Source organism: Zootoca vivipara, chromosome 4 (assembly GCF_963506605.1).
Source record: "Zootoca vivipara chromosome 4, rZooViv1.1, whole genome shotgun sequence".
Classification (NCBI taxonomy): domain Eukaryota; kingdom Metazoa; phylum Chordata; class Lepidosauria; order Squamata; family Lacertidae; genus Zootoca; species Zootoca vivipara.
The window spans coordinates 40,123,336-40,143,091 of record NC_083279.1 but is presented as its reverse complement, the minus strand read 5'-3'; the positions used below and the strand labels follow the sequence as shown (position 1 = coordinate 40,143,091).

Below are 19,756 nucleotides of genomic sequence, written 5' to 3'. Positions count from 1 at the left end.
GCACCTTAGAGACCAACTAAGTTTGTTCTTGGTATAAGATTTTGGTGCATGCACACATAAATAAATACATTTTCTAACATTAAATACACCCCCCTTATGCATGAAATGCGTACTTCAGACAGAAACCTGTACTATGCATTGCTATCGAAATCAGCTACACAAGTTATTGTTTACAGCAGGGCAGTCAATGTGATATCTCCAGATTTTGTTTTGACTACAACTCCAGTCATCGCTGGCCATTGGCTATGCTGGCTGGGGATGCTAGAAACTGAGGTCCAACTACCTCTGGAGGGCATGACATTGGCTGCCTCTGGCTAATGCCATTCATCCACCAAATGTGCTTGCAGGATGTATCTGACACAAGAGGAATATACCTTTGAACCATGCTTAACAGATTCCCAGTATGTCAAAGTGCTCTCCATTGTCCAAATCAGAAAAGAATGGCAATTTCTGCCACCGCAGCAAGATCTCCAAGGAGGCATAAAACTATCAGTTCCAGGATCAGAGCTGAATTAGTTTGCAAAGCCTGAAGCATAAGGAATGTAAGCAGTTTCATCTTTTCTTTGCTTGAAAGCAAACACCTCTAGTTCAGCAGAGCATCCTTCAGTTATGTGATGCGCAAGATAAATCCATGATCTCAAACTGAAAATCAAACCATGATTATCATTGTTCCCTAGGCACACCCTGGTAAAAATAAAAGCTAGTGGTAATAACCAATGTATACTTAGTAAAACTATAATAGTATAATCTATGTGCTATGTAAATGCAGGTGGGGGGGGTCCACATTGCTGCTCTTATTCACCAAGGCAACTGATATTTTAATTTCAGTAAGAGGAGCTGTGCAAGTTTTTATTATAAAGCTAAGTACCAAAGCCAACCAGATTTTCTACAGAGAAGTATGCATTTGATTTTTCTTTATCTTTCATAACCCCCTGTGATGATGCATGTGTTTTCCACAGCAGCAGACAAAAACTGTGTTACAGAACAGCTTAGGCTCCATTCCATGTAATGTATAAAAGAAAAAGATTTTAAGTATTACAAGTGTATCATCTGGACTGATGTTCAGAATGCAGTATGATATTAAGTAGAAATGGCTGAGTAAGAGCCACACTGGGGAGATATTGGCTTCAAAGCAAGCATAAGTCAACCGCCACAAATCTGAATTATTACAAAGGATTAGATAAACTGTGGCCCATCCAAATGGCCTAGGCTGGTGCTGTTTGAACTACAACTGGTGCTGCTTTGAACTACAACTCCCATCAGCCTCAGCCAGCTGGGCTAGGCCTTCATTCACATTGCCCTCTCTCCTTCACTTCAAACTGAGCAATACTTCAGACAAACCAATACGTTCAGGCATACCCACAGCAATAATAGGATATGAGAGAGTTACCTAACACAATGAAGGGAATCCCCAGGAAGGTAGAATTGTATTTCCCACCAGTCAGGTTAATGATTCCAGCTGCAGTGAGAGTGGCCAAACTCACAGTTAACAACCCAAGGAGGCCAAGCCAGGGCTTGCTGCGGACACAGTCTTGCATGGAACAGCAGAGCGTAGCCAAGGTTACAACGAGGGCCAGGCTTGTCATCAGGTAGCGTTCCGACACCCTACTTGTCTCTTGGAAGTCTTCTTGAAGCGATGATGAAGTTAGGGGATACATCGTGACGTTCTGGTTGGATTTCTGGAACAGTTTGACCGTGTCGCAAAAGTTGGATTCCCATTTCTCCGCCACCATGTCGTTCAGGGAGTTGATTGCCTGCAAATAGTAGGTGAGCTGCACGGCTTCGGCAGACTTCACCCGGTCCTTGCTGTGCACAGTGATGCCCCCAAGTTGGTGCCCATTGTACACTTCCCTGCCATCTTTTAAGTGTGTGATCGGATACGTGATAGCAAAATTAGTTTGATTAGACGAGCGAGCAGCCTTCAGTTCCTTCAGGACGTGCACAATGTCATCCACGATGCAAGACTTGTCGTTATTTAGGATGCAGATATGGGCAAATGTGTAATTGAAACCAGGTCTTTGTACTTGGATCCTGGTCACAGCAGAGTGCAACTACAAGGGAGAGAAAAATCAACACAGATTATTTATCAGCTGATAATCTCTGCATTACAGCAAGCAGAACAACAGCAGCTTCATCAACAGTCTGTCTCCTCTTATCTAACCAAGCCAGCAGGTTTTAATAACTGCAGTAATCATAAGGACCTGCTGAAAGTGGAAAACATGCATTGAAGTATTATTCTCATCCCCCCCAAACCATTTCCCATAACTCAATTAGGGGCTGGCATAAAGAAACACTGTATGCCTCATCTCTTTCCTTCACACACTCAGATATGAACCTACCTGGGCCCTGAGATCATCTTCTAAGGCCCTTCTTCGTGTGCCTCCTCCTCAAGATGTCCTGAGGGTGGCAACACGAGAACGGGCTTTTCTGCAGTGGTTCCCCATCTGTGGAAGGCTCTTCCCAAGTTCACCCGGCACCTTCATTATACACCTTTAGGCACCAGGCAAAAACGTTTCTTTTTAACCAGGCCTTTGGTTGATTTGATAGACATCCTATGGCCTTTTAAAATGTGTTTTCTTTCAGGCGGTGTAATGGGTTGTTGTTTTTGCAGTGGTACCTCGACTTACAAAGACGATCCGTTCCATGGCTATCTTCGTTAGTTGAGGTTTTTGGATGTCGAAGCGCCGCTCCTGCGTATGCGCCGACTGCACACGATGAAAGCACTTCCAGGGGTGTCGACTTTGGAAGTCAAAACCTTCAGAAGTCGAAGCGTTCGGATGTATTTTGATTATATATTTTGATTTTATTCTATGAACCGCCCTGAGATCTCCAGGTATAGGGCGGTATATAAATCCAGTTAATAATAATAATAATAATAATCTCATCCAAACCCTGATAAGATACCATATTTCAATTTGCAAGTTGTTTGTCTACTATAAGTAAAGGGGATGTAATAAATCAAATGTATAACACAAGTATACTGATCACTATATGTGTATATGCATGTGTGTGTGTGTGTGTGCAAACACTTTTCCATCCCTATTAAATTGAACACATTACTGGGAGCTATGTGTTAGATAGTGATATAAGGAATTTTAAAAATAATTTATTAGAGACGGCCAATTCTAATATTTGGATTAGAAACATACTACTCCCTGGGAAAGCGGGTGGTGCTGTGGGTTAAACCACAGAGACAGAGCCTAGGGCTTGCCGATCAGAAGGCCGGCGGTTCGAATCCCCGCGATGGGGTGAGCTCCCATTGCTTGGTCCCAGCTCCTGCCCACCTAGCAGTTTGAAAGCACGTCAAAGTGCAAGTAGATAAATAGATACTGCTACAGCGGGAAGGTAAACGGCGTTTCCATGTGCTGCTCTGGTTTGTCAGAAGTGGCTTTGTCATGCTGGCCACATGACCTGGAAGCTATACGCCAGCTCCCTCGGCCAATAATGCGAGATGAGCGTGCAACCCCAGAGTCGGTCACGACTGGACCTAATGGTCAGGGGCCCCTTTACCTTTTACAGTGGGAAGGTAAACGGCGTTTCCGTGTGCTGTTCTGGTTCGCCAGTAGTGGCTTTGTCATGCTGGCCACATGACCTGGAAGCTATACGCCGGCTTCCTCAGTCAATAACGTGAGATGAGCGCTGCAACCCCAGAGTCGGTCATGACTGGACCTAATGGTCAGGGGTCCCTTTATTCCCTGGGTACAAATATATTGCTTCTGATTGGTCGCCAATGACTCTGCTGGGCTACCACCCTAAATTTGTTGCAAGTGACTGTTTTACATAATTTTACATTCTCAGAAAGAGCAAGGTGCATAATGATTGATTGGGGATGCATTTTGATACTTGCACTTCACACACAAATTTGCATATGCTAATCTACATGCAAATTTAGAAATAATTACTATAATTAGAAGTAAAATACTTTTCACTATAGTGGAGAAGGCTGTGACTAGGTGACCTGTATGCCTTCTGCTATCCAAGGCCAAATGTTGACAGGTAACTTCAAGGTCCCTGCGCTTCCCTCTTAGGTTTTCTTTAATCATTAAATAGGACTTCAAATAGAAGATGGTCCTCTGACAGCCTTCAAACAGACGGCTGTTCTCTGTAATGTAGGATGTACGGCTACTGTAATAAGTGTACTGATCCACATTTGAAGGGTGTTCTAAACATCCCCTACATACAGGTAGGTAGCTGTGTTGGTCTGCTGTCGACACAAAATAAAAATAAAGTATATAAAGTAGAAATATTCCTTCCTGTAGCACCTTAGAGACCAACTAGGTTTGTCACTGGTATGAGCTTTTGTGTGCATGCACACTTCTTCAGATACACACGAAAGCTCACACCAATGACAAACTTAGTTGGTCTCTAAGGTGCTACTGGAAGGAATTTTTCTATTTTTTATTTTACACCCTAAATACTCATCTACTTGCTAAAAATTGGGGAAATTATCAGAACAGGCATTTGGAGAAGGAATAATGAGATGATATTCTGCCTTTTAATTGCAAATGTTGTTGCATTACTAGGGCTGGTCCTACCATTAGGCAGAAGATGCAGCTGCCTCAGGCAGATGATGGGGTATAGGAAGTCCTGGGGAGCTGTGTGTGCCATGCAGCCTGCTTTGTGTCTCATAAACTAGCCTGTTGCCCTCGGTTGGAACTGAGGATGCTGCTCAATCACTAATTTTGAACTAAGATTCAGCTGTCAGTTTCTGTACATGTAAGGAAGCATGATGGGGGTTGGAGATGATGAGAAAGCTACCTTGCCGTTTGCTTCAAGCAGCAAAATGTCTGAGGCCAGGGTGGGGTACTGTGCTAGATAGGGTATAACAAATCTCTCACCCCTGAAGTTGGAGGGATCACAGGCAAGTTGGAACATACTATTTCTTATACTGGGAACATGATATAATTCATTGTTTTGGAATAAAGTTGACAATATATGTACTAAGGTCATGAGCCATCATATTGATCTTGAACCTGCCTTGTTGTTGCTAAATTGCTTTGATAGTTTGACTGCATTGAGAAAGCTTTCAGCTGCTTTGTATAAGGTGTCTGTCATTCCTGCAGCTAGTCTGTGCAAAGATTCTTAACAGCAGCCACTTTCAAATGTTAAGGAAATTCCACTAATGCAAAAGTGGACTTTGGTAAATGGTCTATTGTGAAAATTAACTTTATGGAAGTATGGCATTTGAAAAGTATTTATTTTAAGATCTTCGACACTCATCTCATTTAAAGCTGTGTTTGCCTAAATTGATATAAATTGTAAGTCTATGAAGTAAACATTGTGTTTCTTACGAAGTATCTGATATTTGTATTCCTATTTTGTGCTGCCATTCTCATTTCAGCATATTTTAAAATCTTCAGTGTGGGGGACATACCACATGTGTCTTTGTTTTCTATCCCATTTTTCTCCATTGTTTTTATCCCCGAGTCCCATTAAGATGGCAACATTTCTGAATTTTGCTACACTTTTTCTTTCAGACTTTGAAATGGGCTACTTGGGGAGCTAAGGAACTAATTTTTAAATTTTCAAAACAAAAAAACAAAAAACAAGCGTACAGCGGCTGTGTGCTCTTAATATGATTTAAAATCATGTTTAAATGAATTCTGCCGCATTTTACCTATATATCCTATACACCTGTGGCTCCTAGAAGCTGTCAGTATGCAACAGCAGCCGCATCCCGAGAACAGCTGTGACTGACCAGCTAAACCAGGTGAGGATAGCCAATGGGTGTCAAACCCTCAGTGAATTACAGACTTCCCCTTGCATGTGAAGATCTGGTGGATTGAGTGGATGAGACCAATAGTGGGTCCAATGCTCAAGAAATGAGAGAACTGAGGGGCAGATGGGACTCATCAACCTGGGAAGGTAGCCCATCTAGGAGAAGGAAAAATCTGGTGCTAAACCTCCAGTGCCTTGCGTGATATCTCCAGGAGAAGAAAAGGCTCAGGAGTAAACCCTACACCAGGCACGTCCAACTTCCAAGAGACTGCGAAAAAACTTGTTGAGCTTTTTTGGGGGAGGAGAAGCCAAAGTTGTTGGGCTATTTTACCAGGGGGTTGGGGTGGGTGGGTATCAGGATCCCATGATTGACCAGAATCAACCAGGAGGAACATCCAGAGATCAACCAGTAGATCACGACCGACCTGCTGGACAGACCTGCCCTACCCTACACAAATCTGGAGCAGAGTCTGCTTCTGGCAACTCATGCAGCCAAGCTGGTGCCAAACATATTGCTGTGCATTCCCTTGGACCACATCAGTGAAGCCCAAGACCTCCATACACACTGCCCAGGCTTGCACCCTACGAGGTCACTTCGGTGTTGCTAATGCAGTGGTTTGACTTCAACCCCAGAAGTCTCTCAAGACAGATTCCAACAACGTATACTTTTGTATACCACCCATGGATCCTTACTAATGAAGGGTGGTTAACAAATTGAACTAATAAGTAAACAATAAGTAAGCAAGTAACATTGCCCTGGGATTGCCCAGGGGAGCTTGAGAGGGTGGTAGCCAGAGCCTGTCAGAGAGGGGTCATAGAATCATAGAATTGTAGAGTTGGAAGGGACCCCAAGGCCCATATAGTTCAACCCCCTGCAAAGCAGGAATATCAGATAAAGCATCCATGACAGATTACCACCCAACCTCTGTTTAAAAACCTCCAAGGAAGGAGAGTCCACAACCTCCTAAGTGAGACCATTCCACTGTCGAACAGCTCTTACTTCAGAAAGTTTTTTCTGATGTTTAGCCAGAATCTCCTTTCTTGTAACTTGAAGCCATTGGTTCAAAGGACCATTTGGCCCTGGGCTTCAAGCTCAAAAGGAGCCTAAATTTTAAACACTTGCTGTTGTTTTTTGGCATTTGTATATTTCACAATTTTTTAAAAAGTCCATCCAGCCAAACTGTGACACTCCCATAGCTTAGAACTGCAAATTTAAGCAAACTTAAGCAAATTTAAGAGATGTGGTTTGTTGAAAGAGCTTTTTTAAACAATTGAGATAAATTTGGTTATATTAAAGAGTTAAAAATGTTAATGACTTGGTATAAGCCCTATCCGCTTCACTTTCATTGACTATGAAGTAAACCTGTCTCCTGCTCTTTGCTGGAAACTCTGTGGAAATCTTTGGGAACATAAACCAGTGAAGGGGCAGAAGTCACCATAATATACACATAGCTGAAAACAATTTCCCTTAATTTTTGCACATTATTTTCACAAATGTATGTTTTAATGCACATTTCCCCAAATGCATAAAATTATGAGATGTGTGAATTCTGAAGGAAAACTGGGCTTTGATTTGTGTAATGGAACTAGAAGTGCAAATTGGGTTGATTCCCATCAAAATGCAAACCCAACTGAATTTCTCCCTTATCCCTAAGGTCAACCCACAACAAGGTCTGGGTGGAGAAGGAGAAATACTGCCCTAACCCTATCTGCTCTCTTCTCAACCCATTCCCAGATTTTGAGCAGCTGGAACTGTCTGGGTGAAAAATAGTTATTTAGCAATACTAGGTGTACCAGTAATTGCTGCCCTTCTCTCTGAAAGTGTTTGCAGCTGTATGATACAACCTATTATGGCAAAATAGTAAAACTCCTATTGCTAGCATTTGCCAACACCTGCTGACTCATTATGATTAGGAAAACCCAGTAGATTTCAGACCTGGGGAGCTACTTCTCTCCCCCCCAAGTCCTCCCCATTGCGAACAGCTGCAAAGCTGCATTCAATTTTCACTCATTATTTCAGTCTCAATAATTCATTTTCCAAGGAATTCATTTCAATGCCCCTTTGTCTGATATTAAACATGAAAGGTGCTATAAAAGTGAATTACTACATTACATGCTAATTCATTTGGACACAGTATATTAAAGGAATTCCCCAGGAAACTTTTTAGTTTAATGACAGTGGAAGATGCTTAATTGGGGCAGCATTAGTGTACACTTAATCAACACAGAATTGTTAAATGTGAATGCGGGGCTTGAAAATGGTGCTACGGAGCAGCTTGGGCTGATCAACATTATTATTATTTTAATTCCATATACTTGTTGTCAACAAAAAAAGTATTGTTTTTTAAAAAGAAGATTGGAAAGTGCAGATTCAATGAATGATAAAATAACATCCATGAGGAACTTGTAACTGAGCTAAAAAAAACACCCCCCCCCAAACGGCTGGCATTGCTTAGTCATTGCTCATAATTTAGGAGCTCACTCAGTATAAATAACTTTAGACACAAGAACACTGCAATCTCAATAAAACACTGCAGCACTGAGCGTTGTACAGCATTGCCTGGTGTCAGGATGTTACACAGTTTTCTTCCTGTCCCCGAGCAATTTCCCCCTTTCCCTCCAAATGTATATTATTTTGGTTTTTTAAAAAAATGTTAAGGGATCAAAATAAAGAAAATAATAGTTATCCTTGAAGAAATTGTGTCCCTATGTGAGGCAATGGTTTCTATTGCTACGCAAAACCTCTTCTATATTTTGTGAGAGAGCTGTTTTGCCCATTTCCCCCTCTCATTCATCTCCAACAAATCTGAGGTTTATAAACTTAACAGAATATGAGTGCAAGTGGTTGCAAGTTTGTAATCTATTTATTTGCTACATTTATATGACACCCCATAGCAGCGTTAACATTATCTTTCCTTCCACTTGTAACAAATCTTTTAACATTCAGCTTTATTGGATGGCCCTGAGTTCTAGTATTACTAGAGAGGGGAAAAAACTTTCCAATTCATTTCCTCCACATCATGCTTAATTTTACATGTCTCTATTGTGTCCCTGGACGCGGGTGGCGCTGTGGGTTAAACCACAGAGCCTAGGGCTTGCCGATCAGAAGGTCGGCGGTTTGAATCCCTGCGACGGGTGAGCTCTCGCTGCTTGGTCCCTGCTCCGCCAACCTAGTAGTTCGAAAGCACGTGAAAGTGCAAGTAGATAAATAGGTACCGCTCCAGCGGGAAGGTAAACGGCGTTTCCGTGTGCTGCTCGGGTTTGCCAGAAGCGGCTTAGTCATGCAGGCCACATGACCCGGAAACTGTACACCGGCTCCCTCGGCCAGTAAAGCGAGATAAGCACCACAATCCCAGAGTCATCTGTGACTGGACCTAATGGTCAGGGGTCCCTTTACCTTTACTATTGTGTCCCTACTTGCTTGCTCCCCCCCTGCTAAACTCACCTGGAAATACAGCTTAAATGATAGAGAGAAGGTTAGATTAATCACTGCCTGAAATAATTCACAGAGGGTAGATCCATTACAGTGTCATAATTTTAGTGGACAGAGGCAGAATGAGTGATTCCAGCCCCACTCCTTGAAGGAAAAGACCAAATGCACTTCAGAGGAGGACAATCTACATATAGATGTCCCATGATGAGTACTAGAATTTTGATGAGTAATAAAGTGTATGCATTAATGCACGATTGCAACTCTGTAAACTATTGAGGGACGTGGGTGGCGCTGTGGGTTAAACCACAGAGCCTAGGGCTTGCTGATCAGAAGGTAGGCAGTTCGAATCCCCATGACGGGGTGAGCTCCCGTTGCTCGGTCCCAACTCCTGCCAACTTAGCAGTTCGAAAGCACATGAAAGTGCAAGTAGATAAATAGGTATCGCTATAGTGGGAAGGTAAACGGCATTTCCGTGTGCTGCTCTGGTTTTCCAGAAGCGGCTTAGTCATGCTGGCCACATGACCTGGAAGCTGTACACTGGCTTCCTCGGCCAATAACGCAAGATGAGTGCCGCAACCCCAGAGTCAGTCACGACTGGACCTAATGGTCAGAGGTCCCTTTACCTTTACCTTTAAACTATTTTTAATTTTTCTAAAAATGGGATTTTGACATGGATAGCTACAAGAAAAAAAATGGGGGATTAGGCTATAATCACACTATAATCACACCTGTGCCTCTATTGTAAGTGGAATGTCTGCTGAGGCAGTGATGATCTGAGAACTCGTCCATTCTGCTACTATCATGTGGCTTCTTTAAAAGTATTCTCTCCAAGTAGCTGCTACTTAATTGACACAATACAAGGGAGAAAAAACAGACAACGTCTAGCAGTGACAGCATGCAGGAACAGAATGGTGTTCGTACTGCAGAAGATTTTAAGGGTAAAGCAGGGTGAGGTAGATGGAAATAATGAAAGCTTTGTGAAGGTGTCTTCACATGAGGAGGGGTCTGCTTCAATGTATGAAAAAAAAACCCAATCCTCATGGTTTAAGACTCATAAACATGTGAAGTATCAAAATATGGTTTGGTATATCCTGGTTACAGACCAACCCTGTTACAGATGAGAGTAATAATCATAATAATTATGATCATCATCATCATCCAAGCTTAGTTACAGCTGAAGGCCACCAGAACTCACCCTGGGCAAGATAATTTGCACCAAACATTTGAATCTATTAAATATATATCATTCATTTCTTCTCATTTATCTTTCATCTACAGGAGTGGTGACACTAATAGGTGTTAGTGATTGAAAGTGCACTCCAGGATAATTAACTGGCACAGATTAACATAGATTTGGGGGGGGCATCCTTTTGTATAAGCCTTTACTGTGCAGCCTTGCTCAGAACCTGGAAATTGTCATAGTCCTCACAGAAAAACCTTTTCAGCCCAGAGTTCCTAGTTGGAAATAAAGATGGGAGGAACAGCGTTGCTTTCCAAGCCTGACACTTCCACCTGCTCCCAACTTGGGCAAACTGCCCTAGAGTAGGGCCTCTGCCCCTATCTCCTCAATATATGCTGCTGTCAGAGTAACTGTTGGAAAATGCCCTGGGGGTGCCCCTGAAGCCCCATACTCCGAGCGTCCTCCGCTATGCACAGCTCTGGAAAAGGAACTTCCCTTCTTCTCCAGTGCGCTTCAGTGACATATATCAAATGATATATGCACACTAATCTTTTAGCATAACACAGCAAGAAGCGTGAGACATCGTAGACCTAATCTACGTATTTATTTACACACTATGTACAGACAAAGGAATTATGGCATCCTCTCTCTCCAGCTCCGAGAGGGAAAGCAGACACAAGTAAAAGCAAAAGTACAGTGCAATAGTACATACAGCGGAAGAGATAAGACTGTCTTCCGTTCCCACATTCTTTTCCCAGACAGGCATGTGATTTACACCAATCTCATTTGCAGCATCAGAGGCGTGAAATACTAACAGTAACTACATCAGGGATACCCAATGTGGCACCCTCCAGATGTTTTGGACTCCAACTCCCATCAGCCTCAGCCAGCATGACCAATAGCCAGCATTTGTGGGAGTTGTAGTCCAGCATCATTTGTCTACTTCTGCACTAAATTAATCCAGGGCAGTGAGAGAAAGACCTGCTGTCCAGTCTTGCAAGCAAACAGGGCCACTTCCAGGTTTGAGAGGGCCTTGGGCAAAGTGTTCTCTGGGTCTCTTCCTGCCAGTGGTCATTGGTGGGCTTCTCTGGCTGCAGTGGCAGTGCACTAAGCAGCAATGGGCAGCTAGCTCTAGCCACTTCTTAAATGTTCCACAGTGCCCCTAACCTTAGTGACCTTCAACAGTGGTGGTTCCCAATGAGCTAAGTACTGTTTTTCAGAAGTAAAGCCATGAACCCCCTACTTTTTGAAAGTTTTGGTATATCTATGGTAGGTTTTTCTTTAAATGTGAATGGTGCCATGGAGCCCCTGTGTGGGTTATATGAACCCCTTGGGGCCCAGAGATTCTTCAAAGGGTGTCCCAAGGCAAACATCAATAGTAGGCTCTCACACATGCCCACAGATGACAGGTGCTAATGTTGCCCCTGGCACTAGGAAAGTTTATCTAAGGAGCATCTTTCTTTAAAATGAAAGCTGCGAGCCTCGAGAGTCTGGCAAATACATTAGTCAACTCACACCAACATTTGCATAACTGTTTTTTTTTAAAAAAACAAAAAACTCACATTGCCTTAGCAAAATGATGCTTAAAGCTGTTATCTAATCCATGCTAAATTATCTCTAAAAATGTGCATTTGTAAAATATACATCAGCAAAAGAAGTGGTGATTGATTCACAGAAACTGAGATCAGCCTGTGATTATGTGGTGCTTCTCCATGGTAAGATCCCACAGGCTGGATGCAGGAACTATGGGAGTGAAACATGTTCTTCTGATTATTTCCTGGCCCCATCTGTGTAGCACCTGTATTCAGATATTTACTGCAGCAGTGCAGGGTCTTGCTATATGAATGAGTCATCTGCTACTAGCAGTAGGCATGAACGGGGTATGAGCCAAAGGATAAATAAGGGCATTGGTAATCTTGCAAATTCTCATCTCTCCACCAACTTTATTTATTCCACATATTTCTTAGGCTAGATGAGGTTTGCTTTCATGGGAATCTCTTCATTCCTTCCCTAGGATTGTTTTTCATTCTGGTGTAAAGAAAAATAAGGTCTACATGGCACTATCCCTTTGTTTCAAACAAGGACAATAGACGTCTAAGTTGTAAGGATAATCTGCCACTTCTCTGCTGAATGGGAAGAGGAGAGCAATATTTTATTTTCTAAGTGCTCAGCTTGGATGTTGAGTGTCCAAGGGAGACAGAAAATTGAGAATGCAATCAGACTATAACATCGCACAAAGTATTGTGACATTACCCATTTAATTCACTACATTTTATATCCCACCTTTCCTTCAAGGAGCTCAGGGAGAAATCATGGTTCCACCCCTTCTCTTTTTTATCCTCACAACAACCATATGAGATAGGATAGGCAGAATGGCCAAAGATCACCTAGTAAGCTTCATGGCTGAGTAGAGATTTGAGCCTGCATCTACCAATATTAGACCATAGCACAGTGACTCAGTTTAAAGGGTTGTAACCTGATTAATTGGTGAAAATGTCTTTAATCATATGGATTTAAATCAATCATTAGTTTCATAAGCTTGCATGTGGATAATAACAATGTTTCTGAAGCAATAATTATATGTTCCTTTGCATCACATAATGTAGTCATGTTCTCTTTCAGTCAATCAATCAATCAATCAATCAATCAATCAATCAATCAGTATCTCTTTTAAAATGGCATTTGCCACCTACAGTATCTGTATTGGTATTAAAAACCATGTATTTAAAAACCTGTCATTAATAGGGGCTCCCATTTTAGTGAATTAATAATTTTAACTGATGAATCAAATTGGTGAATTGATAACATTGCTTCCCTATCAATTTCACAAAATATATTTTGCAAAGGCCATCCCCCCCCAAAAAGAATTCCCTTTCCTTTTGTGTTGTAACTTTTAGATTGTAAGCCTGAGGGCAAGGACTATCTTGTTACTGATCACGTTAAGCCACTCTGGGAGTCTTTTTCAGCTAAAGAATGGGATAAAAATCCTTCGTATAAATGAATAAAGACTACAAATGTGTATTTTTATCAGAAGTTGGTAACCCTGTTAAATATGTTACTGTAGCAAACAGGAGCAGAATTTATATATGCATTTATGGTTGCTAGTTACTTAAAACTGATGAGTTCAAGATACCTGTATTGTCTGCCTCCCTGATAGTCCTTTCAAATGCTTCCTTTGGTGGCTGGAGGGGAGTCCTAGGCTGATTGATTGACTGCTAAATTTGAAATGTTGTTGAATTATTGTTTATTTTTCAAAAATATATCAATATAAATAAAAAATCTATATATGGGTTACCTTGTTAACAGTCCTGTGGGGTTCTTTTATGACTAACACAGTGGGGGTTACCTCTGAGTAATATACTGTACAGTTATTGTGGTATAAATCCGCACTAGAAATTATGGCAGCAGAGACCCCTTCGGACCCAAGACAGACACTTAGGTGCTAAGTATTAATACAACTGCAATGTTTAAATGTCCACTCTTTCTTTTCAAAGCAGGAGGGCAGGGGGAGAACCAGAAAAGGTCAAAAAGAACACAACCATTATCCCAGTGGAGAAACATTTGTGACAGCAGGGACCCCTTGGGAAACAAACTAAGATATTCCCCCCCCCAGTATAGTTAGAGGTTAACTACAGTGGTACCTTGGGTTACAAATGCTTCAGGTTACAAACACTTCGGGTAACAGACTCTGCTAACCCGGAAGTAGTACCTCGGGTTAAGAACTTTACCTGAGGGTGAGAAAAGAAATCGCGCGCTGGCGGCAGTGGGAGGCCCCATTAGCTAAAGTGGTATCTCAGGTTAAGAACGGTTTCAGGTTAAGAATGGAATGAATTAAGTTCATAACCAGAGGTACCACTGTATTTGTAAAATAGTGGTGCTTAAGTGTCCACAGCATCTTTGCAAGGGAAGAGCAGAGGGTGGTGGTGGCAGGGAACCAGAACTTTGCCACGTCCCAATGCCCTCTCATTGGCCATGCTCATGTGCCCTCTTAGTAGTCCCACCAGGTCTAATGGGCACCAGCCACCACCCCTACACTATGCACACTATGCAGCTGTGTTGAGCCACTAAGTTCCTGGCCCATAAAAAGGTACCTACCCTATCCCTGTTTCCTCCTGCTCGCCAGCACTTCCTGCAAAATTCATGCAGATGACTCCATTTTTCATATATATGCCCCCATAGCAATAACAATTCCAAGGGTATGCTTATGTACGTTTTGTTTTTGTTTAGCTATCTATTTTGTGCTTTAATCCTGTACTTCTATGTTGTGAACCACCTTGAGATCTTTGGATGATGAGTAGTATATAAATTTAACTACCAGACTTTTAAAAGACATCTGAAGGCAGCCCTGTTTAGGGAAGTTTTTAATGACTGATGTTTGAATGTATTTTTAATCTTTTGTTGGAAGCCGCCCAGATGGCTGGGGAAACCCAGCCAGATGGGTGGGGTATAAATATATTATTATTATTATTATTATTAACAACAACAACAACAACAACAACAGTTATTATAATGATAATAATAACAACTGTTTGTTTATGAAAAGGCCTTTGTTTATGAAAAGGCCTTAGAAAAGTCCATAACTCCAGATGAATTCACGCCAGTTCACCTGATAGACCAGATAAAGTTGATCAGCTTGTAACAACGGTATTCCTACCAACAGGATTTGACATGTCTCCCCACCTCCCACTTCCACCTCTACTTCTCTAACTCTGTCACAAGGCATTTGACAGATGTCCTGGCCAGCAAATCAAATAGTGTTTCAGGAGTCTACTTTGCCCTTTCCCACTGTGTTCCCGGACAGCCTTCCTCAACATGGGGTCCTTCAGATATTGTGGGACTGTAGCATTCGTCCTCCTTAACCATTGGTAAAGCCAGATGGGACTGATGGGAGTTGTAGTCTAAAGCATCCACAGGGCACCAGGTTGGAGAAGGATGCCCCAGGAGCACTATCCACCTTTTTAAAAAGCGTCACGTGCACATACAGGTGAAACTCGGATAATTAGAATATCGTCGAAAAGTGCATTTATTTTAGTAATGAAACTTATTCTTTTAATTTTTACAAATGCTTTCTTTTGGAAATTCCACAGTAATAAAACAAATAGTTACAATAATACAAAAATAAACATCGCTATTACATTTCATTAATTACATTCCATTTATAATTGACCCGCCTAACGACAAATAATTACAATTACAACAAATAAAGGCTTGACATATCTTGCTTTGCATGTCATGCATCTATCTCATATATTGGTTTCACCTTTTAAGTTGCGTTACTGAAATAAATGCACTATTCGATGATATTCTAATTTTCCGAGTTTCACCTGCACATTTAATATAGTTGTACATCAACGTCAAAAGTTTGCTTTGGGGAGTGAGGGAAAGATGGCTTGGTGTAAATAGCACTGTAAATAGACAACTGAACCAGTTTCTCTTGGACTCTGCTTAGAAGGGAAGACTGTAGATCTAAACAAAAAAAAATAGGTGCACACTCACTACTTGTATGTCTGTATGCACCCTAAGGGTCCACCTCTGTCCCTAGTTGCTTTTATTATTTTGCTGATGGCTCGGTCCTTCTCTAGGCTCTGCTATAGGGTGCTTATTTGAAAGAACGCAGCTAAGGCTAAAGACAAATAGGGAGCAGTGAGGAGTCTGCAGATTAAAAAGGGGGAAGAACATCATTTTGGTTCTACCCAGTCCCATTAACAAGATCCTTCAAAACATAAACGATCTTACTGCATGCAAAACTGTCAAAGCACAATACACAAGGATACAATATGCTTTTTTTTAATACTCCAAACAAAACACGAAGAGTATTAAAGTCTATGCTGTTCCCTTTAAGGAAACAAATTGCATGCATTTGCTCCAATGGGAGGTCAGGAGCGTCCCTTTGCACAGTTACATAATCCCTGAAATCCTGTAAACCTGGTTGTACAATGTGGTGCTAAGATCAAATCTATGGCTGAAAAATAAAAGAAATAAAATTAACCCACCATGTAAAACAACAACAGCAACACCCCCAAACCCGGGCGAGACTAAGCTGTCTAACACAAAAAGAGGTTTCTGTAGCTGAAGCTGAAAGTTCATCAGCAAAACCTGAGCCCAAAGCAGATTTCATCTCATCCACTCCTGACTCAGAGCAACAGAAAACACTCTCACTGATTTTCATGGGAATACCTCAGCTGCTCTTCTCTGTATCCTGAAACCATTCCCCCCCCACCTGTTGGCTCAAAGGAAACACATACATTTAAAAAATAAAGATGCATGCCTATAGTGAGGAGATGATCTACGGCCAGGGGAAAGCACTCTAAACATGCTTCATAGTACTGCTTCACCTACAACCATAGGACTGGCATCAGGGGCTGGCACTGCTGGGCACTTGTGCCGACCCCGGAACCCCTTGCCCCTGCTTTTGCTCTGCTTTTGCCAACCACACACCCTGCTTTGGTCCTCTGGCCCAGGAGGAGAGCATCAGCAAGAAAGAGGAATGAGCAGCAAGAACAAAAGCTGCCTTTTTCCTCCGCAAGCAGAGGAAAAGCAACCAGATAATTGCAATGCAGAGGGGAGGGGCCCACGGAAAGCCACCCCCCCAAAAAAACCAACAACCTGGAACCGACACATCACCACAGGAATTGAGTTTGCAATTGATAATAAATGTCATCTTGGTAGGCATTCCAAAATTAGCCTTCATCTGGAATTAAGGACATTGGGATTACTTGGTTTATATAAAACTAATCCCAAACGGGGCAGTAGTGAAGTAGATATTTTCTGTGCTTCATGCAACAGCCTGCCCATCCTCAACCCTGCAGTGTGTGTCTATCCTCAAACGCTTCAAAAACATTTCACTTTGTTTTTTTCCTTTTGCTTCTGTTTTCAGAACATTGTACGTGGTATTTTGTGGGGAAATATGGTACATTGTTACACTAAGTTATGCTGTGTCACTAGACATGTGGCAATAAATAGCTCACCATATAAAATTAGCATGATGGATATATTTTGTTCCAGCAGAGTGAGTAATCTGACAAAAATAGAGAAACGTTGCCGATATGACAGCCCGACACTTGTGACACTACCGCGGAACTATAAATTCTGTCCTCTGTTGTTTACAGATTGACTTTGAGGCCAAGGACAAAGAGCAACCTGTGGTTAGAAGAACAAGGGAGGGTGCTGCACGTAGGTAGGGTTAAAAACTCTTTTGGCAAGGAGGCCTTTTTCTTTACGAAGCCACACACCCCTGGAGCCATGTCATTATACAACAGTTGTTGCAGGAGAACCTCAGGGTCTCTCATTAAAGAGAAAAATTATCTCCTCTGAGCTTTGATGGGGGAGAAATGTTGCAAATGTCAGTGGCAGGCATCTCAGAAGACAAATCTTAAGAGGCTGTTTCCAAAACAAAATCTATTTTGGGGATTCTGCCCTAGCGAGTTCGTCAGCACCCGAGTTCAAGGGGGTCACTTAGGCTAGCGACTTCCTCCTGGCTTTCAGGAGCCTCACTGGTGGCTGGCAAAGTACAGAGAACGTATTAAAGGGGGGTTGTTTAGCTACTTTCTGTGAGGGAGCTGGAACAGTGGAGCCCAAGGGAGGGGGGGTGGAAACACTGATGATGCTAATAGTGACTTAGCACAAATCTTATTACGTACAACAGGGACCAGCAATAAAAACTGCAGCATATCCCTACCCTTTGGAATTCAGGTCTCTGCAAATTGTGCTTGTAGTTTGTGTAGGTTTGGATGTGTTTCCAGTTCCAGGTGGAGGGGGAAAAGAGGAAGAAAAGGACCCTTTATTCCATCCTACCTCTCTGAGGCAATCCCCTGCTGTGCTATATCATGCTAGAGGACTCGGATTTGGGGCAGTCTGCCAGCCTGGGAATCTCAGCATTTATAGCTGTATAGAGAAATGGTAATTTTGAGACTGGGAAAGGGAAAAAGGCTTTCTTAATTCTTCTTGAAACATCTCTGCTTACTACAGAGAAAGGATGGTGATTTATTTATACATATAAAGAAGTCACAGCATGCACCCCTTATTATCAGTGGTTAGGGGGTTAAGCAAGGCAATTCCCTGTTCTCCCCCCATCCAGTTTCTCCACTCCCAAATCTGTCACCTCAACACTCCTTAGAGGGTCACAGGGCCTTGCCAGGCTTTTTATATTTTTAAGGAACACCTTTTCTTTTAAATTGCAAACTCAAATACCATCACACTTAGAGAGTCCCTAGTATTTTGTTTTGGTTGGGCCTGTTTCATTTCCAACTTAATAGGCACTCAGGCACTCAAGTTCACTGCCAGAATTAGTGATGGATATACAACATGTTGTGAATATTCAAAATCAGATGAAAGTTAACATTTACACGCAAATACTGACAAACACAGATGACTTTGTTGAATGCCTGAAACCTTGCAGATACACAGGTAAGTGTTGACCACCCTCTAAATATAATTGTTGCCATTCAGCTGAGAACTGTAAAAACATATACTGTATATTCCTGCGTATAACCCAGGAAAATCTTCTCAAAAGTCGGGGGTTGTCTTATATGCTGGGTCGTATTTCTTATACAGCGAGTATATCCCAAACTCTATATTTTAACTGGAAAAGTTGGGGGTCGTCTTATACGCCCAGTCGTCTTATACGCCAGAATATACGGTACCTGTTTTTGGCAATCCACAACATTCATATGGGATTCTCAGTACTCTTATGTGTATTACCATATTTTGGACATTCCTTCAAGCATATATACAATTGCCTGGCATGGTGAGCTTATTAAATTTCTATCCCACCTTTCCTCCTAAAGGAGCCCAGGGTAGCAAACACCAAAGTGGTAAAACAATACAGTTTTTAAAAATTCTAAATATAGGCATGCAGGACTGGGTAGATCCATTTACTCTGATGAATCAACCTCCACTTTAAATTGCTGTGTTTACGTATGGTTGCTAGCTTTAACATTTATGTATGTTTTAAAGTTAGTTGTAACTAGCCTAGAGCTTGTCCTGCATAATGTGGCTAATAAATTGAATATGTAATGATAACAGAATCCCTGCCATCTCCAAGAAAGGCTGGTGAATATTGCCAGCTAGAAGACAATACTGAGCTAGATAGAATAATACTCCAAATCTGCATGTTCTACAGAGGAGCCAACTTCTAGAGAAGATAATGGGGCCCCGACGTGACGTCCTGACATCATGTGTATTACGTTGTGAGAAGCCAGCGGATGGAGTTGAACATCCTCTGAACACTGAGGGAGGGTGCGAGCGAAAGTGCTTTGGCCCCTAGGAGCTGGAGCCTATGGTGTTCTACATACAGTCATACCTCGGGTTGCGAATGTGATCCGTGTGGAGGCACATTTGCAACCCGCAGCATTTGCAACCCTGCGCACGCCCGTGACATCATTTTGCACTTCTGCGCATGTGCGAGCGCTGAAACCCAGAAGTAA

General features: G+C 42.1%; 1 protein-coding gene across 1 annotated transcript in view; it reads right to left on the bottom strand.

Moving 5' to 3' along the window:
* Positions 1 to 19,756, bottom strand: part of PTCHD1 (patched domain containing 1) — a 48,822-nt gene that overhangs the window by 19,141 nt on the left and 9,925 nt on the right. The window contains exon 2 of the mRNA XM_035114412.2: positions 1,391 to 2,051. Coding sequence (XP_034970303.1) covers positions 1,391 to 2,051 — 661 coding nt within the window. The remainder of the gene's footprint in view (positions 1 to 1,390; positions 2,052 to 19,756) is intronic.